The following is a 13,058-nucleotide window of genomic DNA, read 5'->3' as shown; positions in this document are numbered from 1 at the left end:
TCAAATTTTTATAATATCTTCAAACATATATTTTATTCAAAAATAAAAACATCATCGCTTTCTCAAAATCACTTAAAGCCATATTATAACATCGACTGAGATAAAAAATAAAATGAAATATTAAAATCACGAGATATTTCGTTGCATTGCGCGAGTAATTAAACATTTGGTACGAGTTATGCATACAAATATTTTTAAATTTAAAGTTATTTAATTTATTATAACTCTTATACAATTTTCTAAAACTTAATAAAACTAATCAATAATTAACTGATAAACTTTATATATTTATCTGTTTTCTTAAAATTTATATTATTTTAGATATAAACTTCTCGTACAAAACATATTATTCTTAATTTCCCCAATTTCTTTAACACGATTTACAGAATTTCGATTAAGGATAATTTCACATTGAACTATATTTTTATATTAATATGTCATTAACCCAATATACCCTAATCTCATAAAATCCAATATGACCATCATCGACCACTTTCGACCACCGTCAATCTAAATCACCGCCAACCACCGCCATCTGAACCACCGCAGACTACCACTGATCTGAACCACCGCAGACCAACACCAAACTGAACCACTGTCGATCACTATCAATCTAAACCACCGCCGGTCACAGCCGATTTGAACCACCACCGATCTAATTCACCGTCGATCTAACCACTGCCAATCACCGCCATCTGAACCACCATGGACCACCACCGATCTGAATTGCTTTCGACCATCGCCATCTGATCCATCACGGATCTGAACCACCATCGATCAGAACCACTTCAGACCACCGCCACCTACTACCGACTACCACCGATCTGAATCATCGGTGGACATTGCCGACCACCAACAATTTGAATAACCACCGATCTGAACCACCACCGTCCATCTGACCACCGCTGACCACATCCATCTGAACCACCTCGAACCACCATTTATCTGAACTACTACAGACCACTGCCATCTGAACCACTACAGACCACCACCGATCTGAACCACCTTTGACCACCATTGATTTAGTAACATCGTTTGGCTTATAGTTATATTTGAATTGTGTTTTTATATTGTTTTACATATAAAATAATTATTTCATTAAAATATTTTTAGTTTTAAAAAAATTAAAATTTTCAAAAAAGAGCATTTTGGTCATTTAACAATATCTAATTTCACTTCCAAAACTACATTTTGTGAACCAAACAAACATATTCAAATTTCTTAATAGATTCCATTCCAATGTCTGTCAACCAAACATATGATCAAACTTGACAAGATTCTAATTAAATGTATGCGAACCAAACAGGTGGTCAAATCTGACAACATTTCATTCCAATTTCTTTAAAGTCAAATTCTTTTAACAAATTTCATTCCATCCAAAATATTATGTGAACCAAACGACACCTAAGTATTCAACTTTTAAATTTCAAAATGTATCACACAGTACAAATACAACTTTAGTTATTTAAAAGAGTAAATTATAATTTTGATTTTCATTCCTATTAGAAATTGTGATTTTAGTTTTTATGGTTTGCAATTTTTTATCATTTTCGTCTCTAAATTAATTCCTATTTTAAGTACGAGGATCCAAAATAGTCAAAAATTGTAACCAATAAGGGTGAAACAACAATAAATGGTAAATCAGGGACTAAAATCATAAGTTTTAACAAAGCACGGGGACTGAAAACGTAATTTACTCGATTTAAAATATAATATTTTTACAAGGCAGATAAGATTCAAGAAATTTAAGTAGGATTGATATGCTCTAAGAATTTCACAAAAATGGCCGCCATCATCTTCCCTCCACCACCAGCAATCCTTTCATTCACAGAGATGGCTACCTCCATCTCCGAGCTCCGCCAATCCCATGCTCATATGCTCAAAACTGGTCTTATTCACGACCCCTATTCCGCCGCTCGCCTCATTTCCTCTGCCGCTTCCATGTCACCAACCTCTTCCCACAGCCTCTTATACCCTCACTCCATTTTCACCTACATTCAGAACCCAAATTCTTATTCTTATAATACATTAATACGGGCCTACGCAAATAGCTCCACCCCGGAGAGCTCATTCACTCTCTTCAGGAACATGTTGTTTGATGATGGTGTTTTACCTGATAAGTACACTTTTACGTTTGTGTTGAAAGCTTGCTCGGTTCTTAATAGTGTCAGTGTTGGAAAACAGGTTCATGGACATGCAATCAAGTTTGGTATTGAGCGTGATGTGTATATTTGTAATACTTTGATTCATATGTATGCAAAAGGAGGATTTTTTGAGATTGCCCGTAACCTGCTTGATAGAATGTCTGAAAGAGATGTTATATCATGGAATGCGATTTTGAGTGCTTATGTGGATATGGGTATGATGGGGTTAGCTCAAGGGTTGTTTGATGAAATGCCTGAGAGAAATGCAGAGTCTTGGAATTTTATGATTTCAGGATTCGTTAAGGATGGGTTGATTATAGAAGCAAGACGTATTTTTGATGACATGCCGGTGAAAGATGTTGTTTCTTGGAACGTGATCATCACAGGATATGCTCATGAGGGGAGGTTTGAAGAAGTGTTTATGCTTTTTGAAGAAATGCAGAATGCAGGGATGATGCCTGATGATTACACACTCGTGAATGTGTTGTCTTCTTGTGCCCGTGTGAGTGCTTTGAGCCAAGGTGAGTGGATTCATGCTTACATTGATAAGAACAGAATTGAAGTCTGTGGGTTTTTAGCCACTGCTCTTGTGGATATGTACGCAAAATGTGGATGTCTTGAGAAGGCATTGGAAGTGTTTCTTAAAACTTCAAAGAAGGATATTAGTACATGGAATTCAATGATTTCTGGATTAAGCCTCCATGGCTCTGGTGAAAGTGCCATAAAATTATTCTATGAATTGCTAGCAGAGGGTTTCAAGCCCAATGAGGTCACGTTTGTAAGCGTTTTATCAGCTTGCAGCCGTTCTGGTTTACTGGATGAAGGTCACAAAATGTTTGAACTTATGGTACATGGTCATGGAATCAAGCCCAAAATAGAGCATTATGGATGTATGGTAGACTTGCTTGGTCGATTTGGACTGTTAGATGAGGCTGAAAAACTTGCTACAAAAGTTCCATTTAAAGAATCTCAGGTGCTTTGGGAGTCACTTTTGAGTGCTTGCAGAAATCATAATGATATTGAAATGGCAGAGCATGTTACCAAGAAACTTCTTGAATTGGATCCGCAGGACAGTGCTGGTTATGTTCAGTTGTCAAATGTTCATGCTTCTAAAGGTAGATTTATCGATGCCACAGAGTTGAGGAGGAAGATGAAGGCACAAGGTGTATCTAAAGATCCTGGTTGTAGCATTATTGAAGTCGATGGTATTGTTCATGAGTTCTTAGCTGGTGAAGGATTGGTCTTGTAGCCAGAAACTCTTTCTTCTAGCAGATGTTCTTGGCTTCTTGCAGACAAGATTTCTGTCTATTTCTGGATGGAAAGAGGTAATCACCAACTCACGTAGCATGCAACTTGGACTTGAATATGTTATCCTGTTAAAGGATGTTTATATCATCAGCAAATCCTTTTCCTTAGCTCTAGAATGGCCAAATCCTGTAAAATTATTCTATATGACATATTTTTAATGCATTAAAACTGTTAGAGGCCCATATTAGTTAGACTTGGACCATTTCTCCTCTATGTATGTTGGAACCTCTCCTCTCTCCTTAAGGGCTCTTTTGGAGACTAATTCAGTGAGGTTTTACATATTCTCATATGGTATGTGAGTCACCCATTCTAGAGAGAGGACACTCTAGGGCAATTTGTACTTGTCTAGCCCTCCTTACCCTTGTACCCCCTATAGGAGCCGGTGTGTTAGAGTTGGGGGTGTAAATGATGCGAGTCGAGCTCAAGTATCACCATACTTGACTCGAACTCCAAACCCAATTTGACTCGAAAACTCGCAAGTAGTAAAAATCAAAGTTCGACTCGAACTCGGTAACTATTTCTCAAGCTCGAAACAAGCTCGAACTGCAACTCAAATCAAGCTCGAACCAAGCTCACCCATTGACATTTATGAAATTTTAGAGTCTTTCTCTTATAAATTTTAAAACTTAAAAGTGTTCTCTTAGTTTTTATAAAATTAAAGGAATCAACTTCGAACTTTATCATAAAAAATGACAAAGTTAGAAATTTCATTCATCTTCCTCTCTTTTTATAACATCTTTTCTCCTTTCCTTTACCATCTCTCTTCCAACGTGGGACAATTTCACTAACCTTTTTTATAGTTTTTTTCGTCTTTTTTTAATTGTGATTTTAATAAAAAATAATTGATTAATTTTATAATTAAAAAATGAATAATTTTGTATAATATCTAAAATTATAAGACATTTTTATTATTTATATTTTACAAATTTTATCATAAAAACTGATTATATTTTAAAAAACTGATTATAAATAAAATAATCTAGTATCTCACGAGCTTTTCGAGTGGAGTATTGGGTAGCTTGACTCGACTCGTTAATATGTCGAGTCGAGCTCGAGTTCGAGCCGAGCCTATTCGAGTCGAGTATTGACCAAGCTTTGTCCGAGTCGATCTCGAGTAGCTCGCGAGTTGTCTCGTATCATTTACACCCTTGTTAAGAGTCCTACATCCGCTACACGTGGACCAATTCTTCTCTATACATGTTGGAATCTCTTTTTCTCCTTAAGTACACACAGTTTAATGAAGTGTTTGATTATCAACCAAATATCTTAACTACCATTCAATATGTTTAATATCTTATGATGGTGATGATAGAGAAAAGATAAGGTTTTAAGACATGCATGTTTATGTGGGGATGATGACTATCTTACATAAAAAAGATGATGTTTTAGGACATGAAGTTTATATGTGGGGACTACCCAATATGCATATTTAAACATAATCTGCAACTGTGGACCAGATTTTTGGGCAGAGATTGCTGATAGTTTACAACCTTGTGGGTTTTGTATGCAACATGTAGGTTGAGACTTTGCAATAAAGAGGAAATATACAATTTTGATGAGACATCCCAAATTAAAGCTGTGATTGTCATGGCATAGAGGGAGGGAGCACTGTTTCAAACCAGAAAGATGTTAAAAAGGGAAAAAAAAAAAGAAAAAGAAAAAGCTTGTCAGATGCCATGCCATAGAGGTTTGATCCACTCTCTTCATATTGTTTGAAATCATGAATACAAGAAAAAGATCAAACATGGTGGAAGTAACAATTAGAAATCAACCACAAGGGTGGTAGCCTGGTGGTCCGGTGAATAAAGTTTAGGGGATGATAAAATCAACCCGGGTTCGAATCTTGTTATCTACATATACGCTTGTGGCCACGGGGAGATTTGATTCAGGGTTGTAGGCAAAACCTATAGTAACGACTTGACATGGGATTAGTCTAGGCGAAGCCTGAGGTCGCCCATTTCAAAAAAAAGAAAAGAACAAACAAACCACAAGGGTGGTGTCTGATTGGTTTGAGCTTGGCTCCAAAGGTCAAAAGTACCAGGAGGTCCCAAGTTCAAATCCAAGGAGGAATAAAAATCCCCTTTTGACCACGGAGGTTCAAATGCGGTGACTCCGGGCTATTTGCAAAGCAGGTGGTCGCCCTGGGATTAGTCAACTCGCATAGCGGGTTGGATATCCAGGTTAAAAAAAAAACAATTAGAAATTTACAAACTCATTAGAAGTCGGCCAAGCAATGGTTTACAATAATAGTTCTCAAAACCGAGAATATGGATCAAAATGGTTCAATTCTAACCATACCTGTTGGAAGACCTTAATAATAAGATGATGGTATTCATCACAATTTAATGTTAGATAACATGCCAAGAGTTCCTCGAGCTCGTCTCGTTGCCTGATACCTTTCTCGATGATCATTTCTATCATCGAGTCTCGGAAATCCCGCTGTGGATCATATGAACTTTTCACTATGGCAAAGCTATCGAGACCAGTTCTAAATGCATCTTTAACGGCTTTCTCCTTGTTCATCTCCTTCATCTTCATCCGTGTTCTTTTCATGTCTTCAAGAGCTTTGATTCTGCATTCAACCCTGGTGAGTGTTCTTGGAGAAAAAGCGTTGACTTTACGACGCTGCTTTGACCTTTTCCTATGCATTTCTTTGCTTACATCAACAGATTTCCTCTGTTTTTCGCTCTTTAACTTGATCTCATTTAGTTTCATGTTTTTCAGCTTTTGCCACTCTTCCTCCATGTTCGAATCCTCGATTGCATAATCTTCTACAATGGTTTGAAGATCCGAATTCAACTTGCTTTGCCATGTTCTTGAATTGTCAACAGTTGCCACTCTCCCTCCATCTTCAGGTTTGCTTTCGGAAACAAGTTTTTCCACTGCTTCTGGAGAACCAACTTTCCCTTTTCTCCTCACCCTTTCGAAACGACCTTCTTCACCAATGAACTCTCTCATCTTTCTCCCATCTGACGCCATTTTCTTGAAACTCCGAGAACTCACCGGAGAAACATTGAGCTGATAATCCGAATTCTGCAATACGACTTCATCTTCATACCTTTCTTCATCAAATGAGATCCTCCAGTAAAACCCATCATCCATTGGAGACACTGGATTCTTATTCCATTTCCTTCTACCATTTCCCGATACGGGTTTCGCATCATCTCGCTTCTTCTTGAACCTCAAAAGCCATGTGTTTAGAGAGAAACCCGAAGCTGAAGATGTCGTCCGAAACGTTTTCTTTCTCCCCCAACTCATCATTTCTTGGATTCTTGCTGTTGGCTTTTTCTATCTTTCTAAATGAAAGATCCAAAGTTATGAGAATTGGATGATTTTCTGGGAAAAGAAAGGACTTAAAATGGGTAGTTGATAATGTGGAGTATTTGACTACTACTGGTTACTGTAGTTGTTAATTTTGAAGTTCAAAAGAAAGGCCCGCCATAGATCTTGTGACCACTTTTTCTTCACTTTTTGATTTTCTTGAGCCTTGTCCTTTGCTTTTTCTAAGCCTTCTTGTTCTAAATAAGGGGGACCAATTTCGTCCTTCCCCTTTTTGTACATGTATCATTGTAACAGAGCTTATTCAAAAAGCCATAAGCTAGTTTTTGAAATTGCTGTTTCAAGTAGCGTTTCAATGAAATCGAGGGCTATAAGTGATGCAACTATGAATCTCATGGAGGGTTCGATTCCGACTCTTTAGCAGAATCCATATATTCGGAATCGGCAGAGAAACAAATAGCTTCTGCTCCGAGAATAGAGGATTGAAGATTATTTATTTTTGAAACTGGAATTAAAGTAGTAGATTTTTCCACCTTTTTTTTTCTTTCCAATTATGCCCCTTGTGTTTTTTAGTTGATTTTTCAGGAGATGGTAAACAACCCTTACCCTTTGGTAGGATTGCAAGGTCGCTGATGAATCTGCAATAAAGATTCCAGTATCAAATGATGAAGTCAGGTAAATGGTGTATCTCCGATTTATCGTTTCTTATAGTCGTCATTGTATATTTAATTGAAGTTGATGAATTTGACGATAACTTTTCTGATAAAGCTTTTTTATATTTTTTCAAAACGATCATAGTTTTATTTTAATTTAATTTTAGAAACTTAGGATGAGACGTGTGGGCCGCTTTGAAAAAGAACTCCTAGTGCTTTGACGAAAGCCCTATAAATAGGTACGGAGCCAACATGTCAATTATACATTTGAATTCCAAGTAAAAATAATGTCGAAATATAATAAAATAATCATTATGCCATGTTGTAATAATTAAACATCACTAAATGAATACCCATAGCCAAGAATCTAGTTTGTTATGTTATTTATAGTCAGGGAGGATCAAATAAGAACATGGTCAAAATAAGACAACAGTTAGATCAGATTTGATTTTACTCTTAAATGACATACGATTACGGCTCACGGTCAATAGATGGGTGCATGGGCGACTTTTCCCGTGACCATGATCTCACGTAATCACATGCGATTTTATTCGTACATGTACGATTTAATTGTTCTATGTTTATTTATTTAGTTACTGTTCTCGTTTGAATCTGACTCCAACTGAATTTTTTATAGTCGAGATAAAATAAAAGTTAAAAATAAATATTATGGTTAGATGCATAGAGGCTAAGCCACTTTGAGGGATGAGTCATGAATGATGCACAACCACCAAGTGTTGTTTCCAATTTCATTGATTTTAGACCACACAAAGAGCAATGGGTGCTTGTTTGCCATCATTTCAGATTTTGACTTTTTTGTTTGTGAAAAATGAAAGGCCCCAGAACTCCATATAAAAAGTCAATTAGAATTAGAGACAAAATATCTATCGTTTGATTGGTTTGGCTTTGACTTCAAAGATCAAAGTATCATGAGGTCTCAGGTTCAAATTCAAAAAGGAATAAAAATCCCCTTGTGGCCACGAAGGTTCAAATGCGGTGACTCCAGGCTATCTGCAAAGCAGATGGTCGTTCTGGGATTAATCGGCTCGCATAACGGGTTGGATATCCAGATTAATAAAAAAATAAATATACATCTTTATTTTTTTAAACTTTGAAATTTATTGTCATTTAAAACCTTTCTTTCAAATGAGATATATCATATATATTTGATTTGGCTTTACCTTATCCATCCAAGGAACAGTGAGTTATGTGACTTTGTCTTGTTCTGTCCAATCTCATTTACCAAATACAACCTTAATACACAAAAGAAATAGAAATGTCTTCAGGATAACTCAACTAACAAATAAAGGCTTTACTTTAGGATTAGTTCGAGTCTGTCTAGGACTATTTCAAAGTTTCCAGTATGTTATATTTAGGGATAAACGAAAAGTACTTGAGGATTAGTCGATATACACACAATCTAGTCCGAAAACTCAGGGTTCTCCCATAAACGGGAAAGATGAAGCAAACTCTGAAACTGTATTAAGGGGTGTTTGGTTCGTAGAATGGAATTTGGTGAAATTGAAATACATAAAAAGAATTTGACTTTGAAAAAATTGGAATGAAATTTGACTTACATGTTTGGTTAGATGGAATTAGAATCTTTGGAATATCCCGTGCAATGATGAAACATTTAGTACAAGGAATTAGGGTTCCTACATTTTTCAACGTGTGAACCAAACAAAGTGAAATTAATCATTCCAATTCCCTTGCAATCCCTTGAATTCAATAAACCAAACAGTGAAACAACGTCTTAGGGGGTGTTTGGTTAGCAGAATGAAATTCCACCCCCATTAAAAAACTTGATTTTGAAAGAACTGGAATGGAATTGGACCATGTATTTTGTTGGATAGATTTGAAAATCTTTGGAATATCTGGTGGAACGGTGGAATCTTTAATCTAAGGAATTCAATGGATTCCTAAATTTTCAACATGTAAACAAAACGAAGGATTTGAAATTTGGTCAAATAAATTGATTATTCCAATTCCCTTGATATCCTTTGAATTCAATCAACCAAACAGCTTTTTAGGGGGAATTTAGTTTGCAAAATAAAATTTGGTGGAATTAGAATTCATCAAATGAATTTGACTTTGAAAAATTTAAAATGAAATTTGACCTTAAAAATTAGAATGGAGTTAAATGCAATTTGACCATGCGTTTGATTCGATAGAATTAGAATGAAATCTCTCAAAAGAATTGAAATCTCCATCTTTATTTGGAGGGAGAGTGGGGATGGCAGTTGTGATGAGAACAGTAGTGACATGGTGATCAATGGTGAGTTGGGTAGCAGGTGTGACAACAACAACAATAGTGAAGTGGTGGGAGGGGGTTAGTGGTGGGGGCCTGAGAGTCAAAGTAGTAGCATGATGATGATTAGCGCAAAGAATGATGAAGTCTTTAATTTATGGAATTCAAATGATTCTTACATTTCGTTATGAGTATTAACATGGGATTCGGAATTTGATAAAAGGAATTATCCATTCCGATTCCTTCAAAATCCAAGAACCAAACATCCTCTTAGTTGCATAAATGTTCAAGAAAAGGTACAACCTCCGATGCACGATGTGGAAGTCGTTGCGGGATGATTCCCCGTATCCGAAGAAAAAGTACTTGCGGTAACAAAACACGTGAAACAACACGAACTAACGTAACATGCGAAGCCGCGGTCGGAACTATGCGATTATTTACGAGATCGCAAAACCGATGTACAACTTTTAATGCATAAAGTACAAATCAAGCCAGAAGATTACCAAATAAGTAAATATTAATGAATGAATGTATGAGATTATAAAGTAACATATATATAGTAACATAAAATGAATATTTGGGGGGTAAAGAAAGGGGGTTGATGATCATATTACCAAACTACGAAACCGAAACTGACATCGACATCGACACCGAGACGGTCTCTGCCGGAAATCCTGAATCCAGATTTCCGGCGGTCGAGTTCCCGGCGAAACCATAACCCAACCGCAACCCGTTGAAATGCAAAGAATCGTAATGACAACGTTGAAAAACCCGAGCAAGCGATGCCGCTTTCCTCCGAGCCCGTTTAGTTCCGGTAAACAACAAACTCTGAATGAGGCCAGCCAATGATGGAGCTTTTAAGACCCGTTCGGTTGTGTGGGCCCCGCCGCTCCGGCAAAGCTCGAGCAACGCCGCCACGGCATTTTCTTTGCCTCGGGGTGTTCCACACCTCATCATTCCGATCAGGCCAACGACCGCAGCCTCCTCGTTTCCTACTGCCTCGGCGCCGACCGGTTGCCGCACGATCAACGCCAATGCACCGGCGGCTTCCTCCGCAATGCCGTCGCATTTCAAGGCCGTGACTAGAGCTCTGACAACCCCGTATTCGATCATTTTCACACAGTTTGCGGTGTGTGTCGACAGATTGAAAACAGCCGTAACCGCGTCTTTCTTCCCTCTCGGCGTGCCGTCGGTTAGTAAACCAGCTAACGTCTCTAAAGCTCCGTCTTCATCCGCGATTCTTTTCTTGTAATCATGAACAGCGGAGAGACTAAAAAGCGTAGCAGCCGCATTTTCCCGCGATTCGATCGTGTGGCCGAATCGTAAAACGCCCACGATTGCTCTCAAACACCCGTCTTCTTCCACGATCCGACTCTTATTCTTATCATAGATCGACAAATTCAACATTGCTGTCACTGCATTCTCCTGTGCAACGGCACTTCGGGAAGAAAGCAAAGCCTTCAAATGCGGAATCACTCCAGATTCTGCAATGAAACCGCGGTTTTCCCTCCCTGTTTTTGCCAAGAAACGGATTTCACGAGCAGCGATGGCTTTACCACAATCCAAACCGTTTTCCAGCTGTTGAATAAGGAGGCGGACGGTGGCTTTATTCGCTCCCACCGCTGCCCGACTTGCCGGAGCAGCCGGAAAAGATTCCGCCACCAGATCCGAGCTTTCCGGAGGACTGTAAGGAATCTTGTGAGCCATACACCACTGCATGATCAGATTCCGAAGTGCCCGATTCGGTACGAGCTTCTTGTGTACAAGAACTTGCCCGGTTTTCGGGCAATTACAATGACCTTCTTCGATCCATCTCGAAATCGAACCTCGATCGAAAGTCTGTCCAGTGGATATTATCACAGGATCCATCATCAAATCTAACGAAATCGGGCAACAAAAATCTTTTTGGATCGTTCGAAAAGTATCCGCGATTTCTTTCGAAATCAATCCTCTTCTTTTCATCCTTCTAAATCTTTTCCCCATTATCATTTCTGCTTCATCTTCTTCGAATCCAAACAACAAGAACCTGCAATATCTGATCATGGCGATAAACCCACCAAGAACTGAAGCAGAAGGCTCAAGATCACACTCGTGATTCGCAATCTGTTCTTCCAAGAACTCGATTTCAACCCTACAAGCTCTCGCATTAAGAATCCCCAATTTTCCGACGAAAAATTCATGGAAATCTTCGGAATTTGGGATGTTCCCTTTCCCAATTTCGTTCAACAAATTGAAGAACTTCAATCTTAATGATTCATCGTGTTTATCTATGAACAATTTATCCCTTCTGGATTGCTTTTGTAGCAAATCAATCTGTTCTCTAACGTCATCAGTAACCAAAGAATTCAATTTGTCCATCGGAAAAACATCCAAAAGTGTCGAGATTTCTTGATTAAGATCATGAAAATGGCCAGAAATTGAAGGGTTTTGAAGCAACAACCATAACTTACTCGATTGAGTGCAGTAATCAAGCAGAATTTTGGACCTGTAAAGCAGAAGGTACAACTCCTTAAAGCATAACACCAACGTCGACGGTAAATTGGACCACCACTCACCTGAATCGCGAACGGAATCCAACAACACGACAAACAATTCGATTCGCCGGAGCAAAGATCTGGAGTTCCTCTTCTGGAACGGCGGCGTCTTGTCGGAAAATGATAAAATGAGATCCGATGCGACGGCGGTTAGGGTATTTAACAATCCGACGACGTCGTTGTCGTCTAGATCCACCGGCGATAGGAACGCGTCTAACGACGGCGACCTGCTCCGACGTAAGGATGAAAAAATGGCCGCTGACGCCATTTTCTTAACAGTTTTTGGAGTGATTTTGGGGATGAAATCGAAAAAGAAATGGTTTTTGTAGATGGGTTTTGATTCAGAATGGATTGGATTTATTTGAGTGAGAATCCGCGTGAAGACCAAGAGAAAGAAATGGATTAAAGAGAGGGTTTGAAGTATTGAAAGAGTTATGGCTTTTCAAGTTTTCCTTATCTTTTTGCTATTAACAAAATCATCCTGTCGACTACAATCTTCTAACTTTTTATTTCTTTTCTTTTTTTGTTTTATTTGTATTTTATCATATACATTATTTAATTAAAATTATTAAAATATTATATTATCTAAATATTATAGTTATTACTCGTACAATGCACCGAGATGCATCTTGATTTTAATGTTTCGTTTTATATTTTGGGTCTATTAATATTATGATGTTATGTGGTTCTGAGAAAAAGTAAATCTTTTTATTTTTGAATAAAATATAAATTTGAAGATATCACAAAATTTTAAAAAAAAATAAGTGATATTAGTATTAAATTAACTATAAGTTCTCGTTTTTATTTAATTTTTTTATTCAATTTTTTATTATAATTTAAAAACGAATTAATTTATATTTAGTTTAATAATATAATTTTTTATAAAAATAAT

The 13,058-nt window shown here is 37.4% G+C and overlaps 3 protein-coding genes across 3 annotated transcripts; 1 reads left to right on the top strand and 2 right to left on the bottom strand.

Moving 5' to 3' along the window:
* The first annotated feature begins 1,782 nt into the window (after positions 1 to 1,782).
* On the top strand, positions 1,783 to 7,474 carry LOC112526860 (pentatricopeptide repeat-containing protein At4g18840). The gene is made up of 2 exons (XM_025137283.1): positions 1,783 to 3,469; positions 7,348 to 7,474. Exon 1 carries the CDS (start codon positions 1,783 to 1,785, stop codon positions 3,391 to 3,393), a length of 1,611 nt encoding a protein of 536 aa, XP_024993051.1. The 3' UTR covers positions 3,394 to 3,469; positions 7,348 to 7,474.
* On the bottom strand, positions 5,706 to 6,710 carry LOC112526859 (transcription repressor OFP5). Its single transcript, XM_025137282.1, has one exon. It carries the CDS (start codon positions 6,708 to 6,710, stop codon positions 5,706 to 5,708), a length of 1,005 nt encoding a protein of 334 aa, XP_024993050.1.
* A 2,657-nt stretch (positions 7,475 to 10,131) lies between the features above and the next one.
* LOC112526683 (U-box domain-containing protein 17-like) lies at positions 10,132 to 12,583 on the bottom strand. Its single transcript, XM_025137063.1, has one exon. It carries the CDS (start codon positions 12,432 to 12,434, stop codon positions 10,251 to 10,253), a length of 2,184 nt encoding a protein of 727 aa, XP_024992831.1. The 5' UTR covers positions 12,435 to 12,583; the 3' UTR covers positions 10,132 to 10,250.
* Positions 12,584 to 13,058: the final 475 nt, after the last annotated feature.

This window comes from Cynara cardunculus, assembly GCF_001531365.2.
Source record: "Cynara cardunculus var. scolymus isolate 2C chromosome LG 14, CcrdV1, whole genome shotgun sequence".
NCBI classification, from domain to species: Eukaryota; Viridiplantae; Streptophyta; class Magnoliopsida; order Asterales; family Asteraceae; genus Cynara; species Cynara cardunculus.
Note: the sequence above shows the minus strand (reverse complement) of the source record. Positions and strands in the feature narration are given on the sequence as shown.

Bases quoted from the DNA above. Each gene is read 5' to 3' on its own strand.
- LOC112526859 (XM_025137282.1), bottom strand. From the start codon at position 6,710: ATGAGTTGGGGGAGAAAGAAAACGTTTCGGACGACATCTTCAGCTTCG.
- LOC112526860 (XM_025137283.1), top strand. From the start codon at position 1,783: ATGGCCGCCATCATCTTCCCTCCACCACCAGCAATCCTTTCATTCACA.
- LOC112526683 (XM_025137063.1), bottom strand. From the start codon at position 12,434: ATGGCGTCAGCGGCCATTTTTTCATCCTTACGTCGGAGCAGGTCGCCG.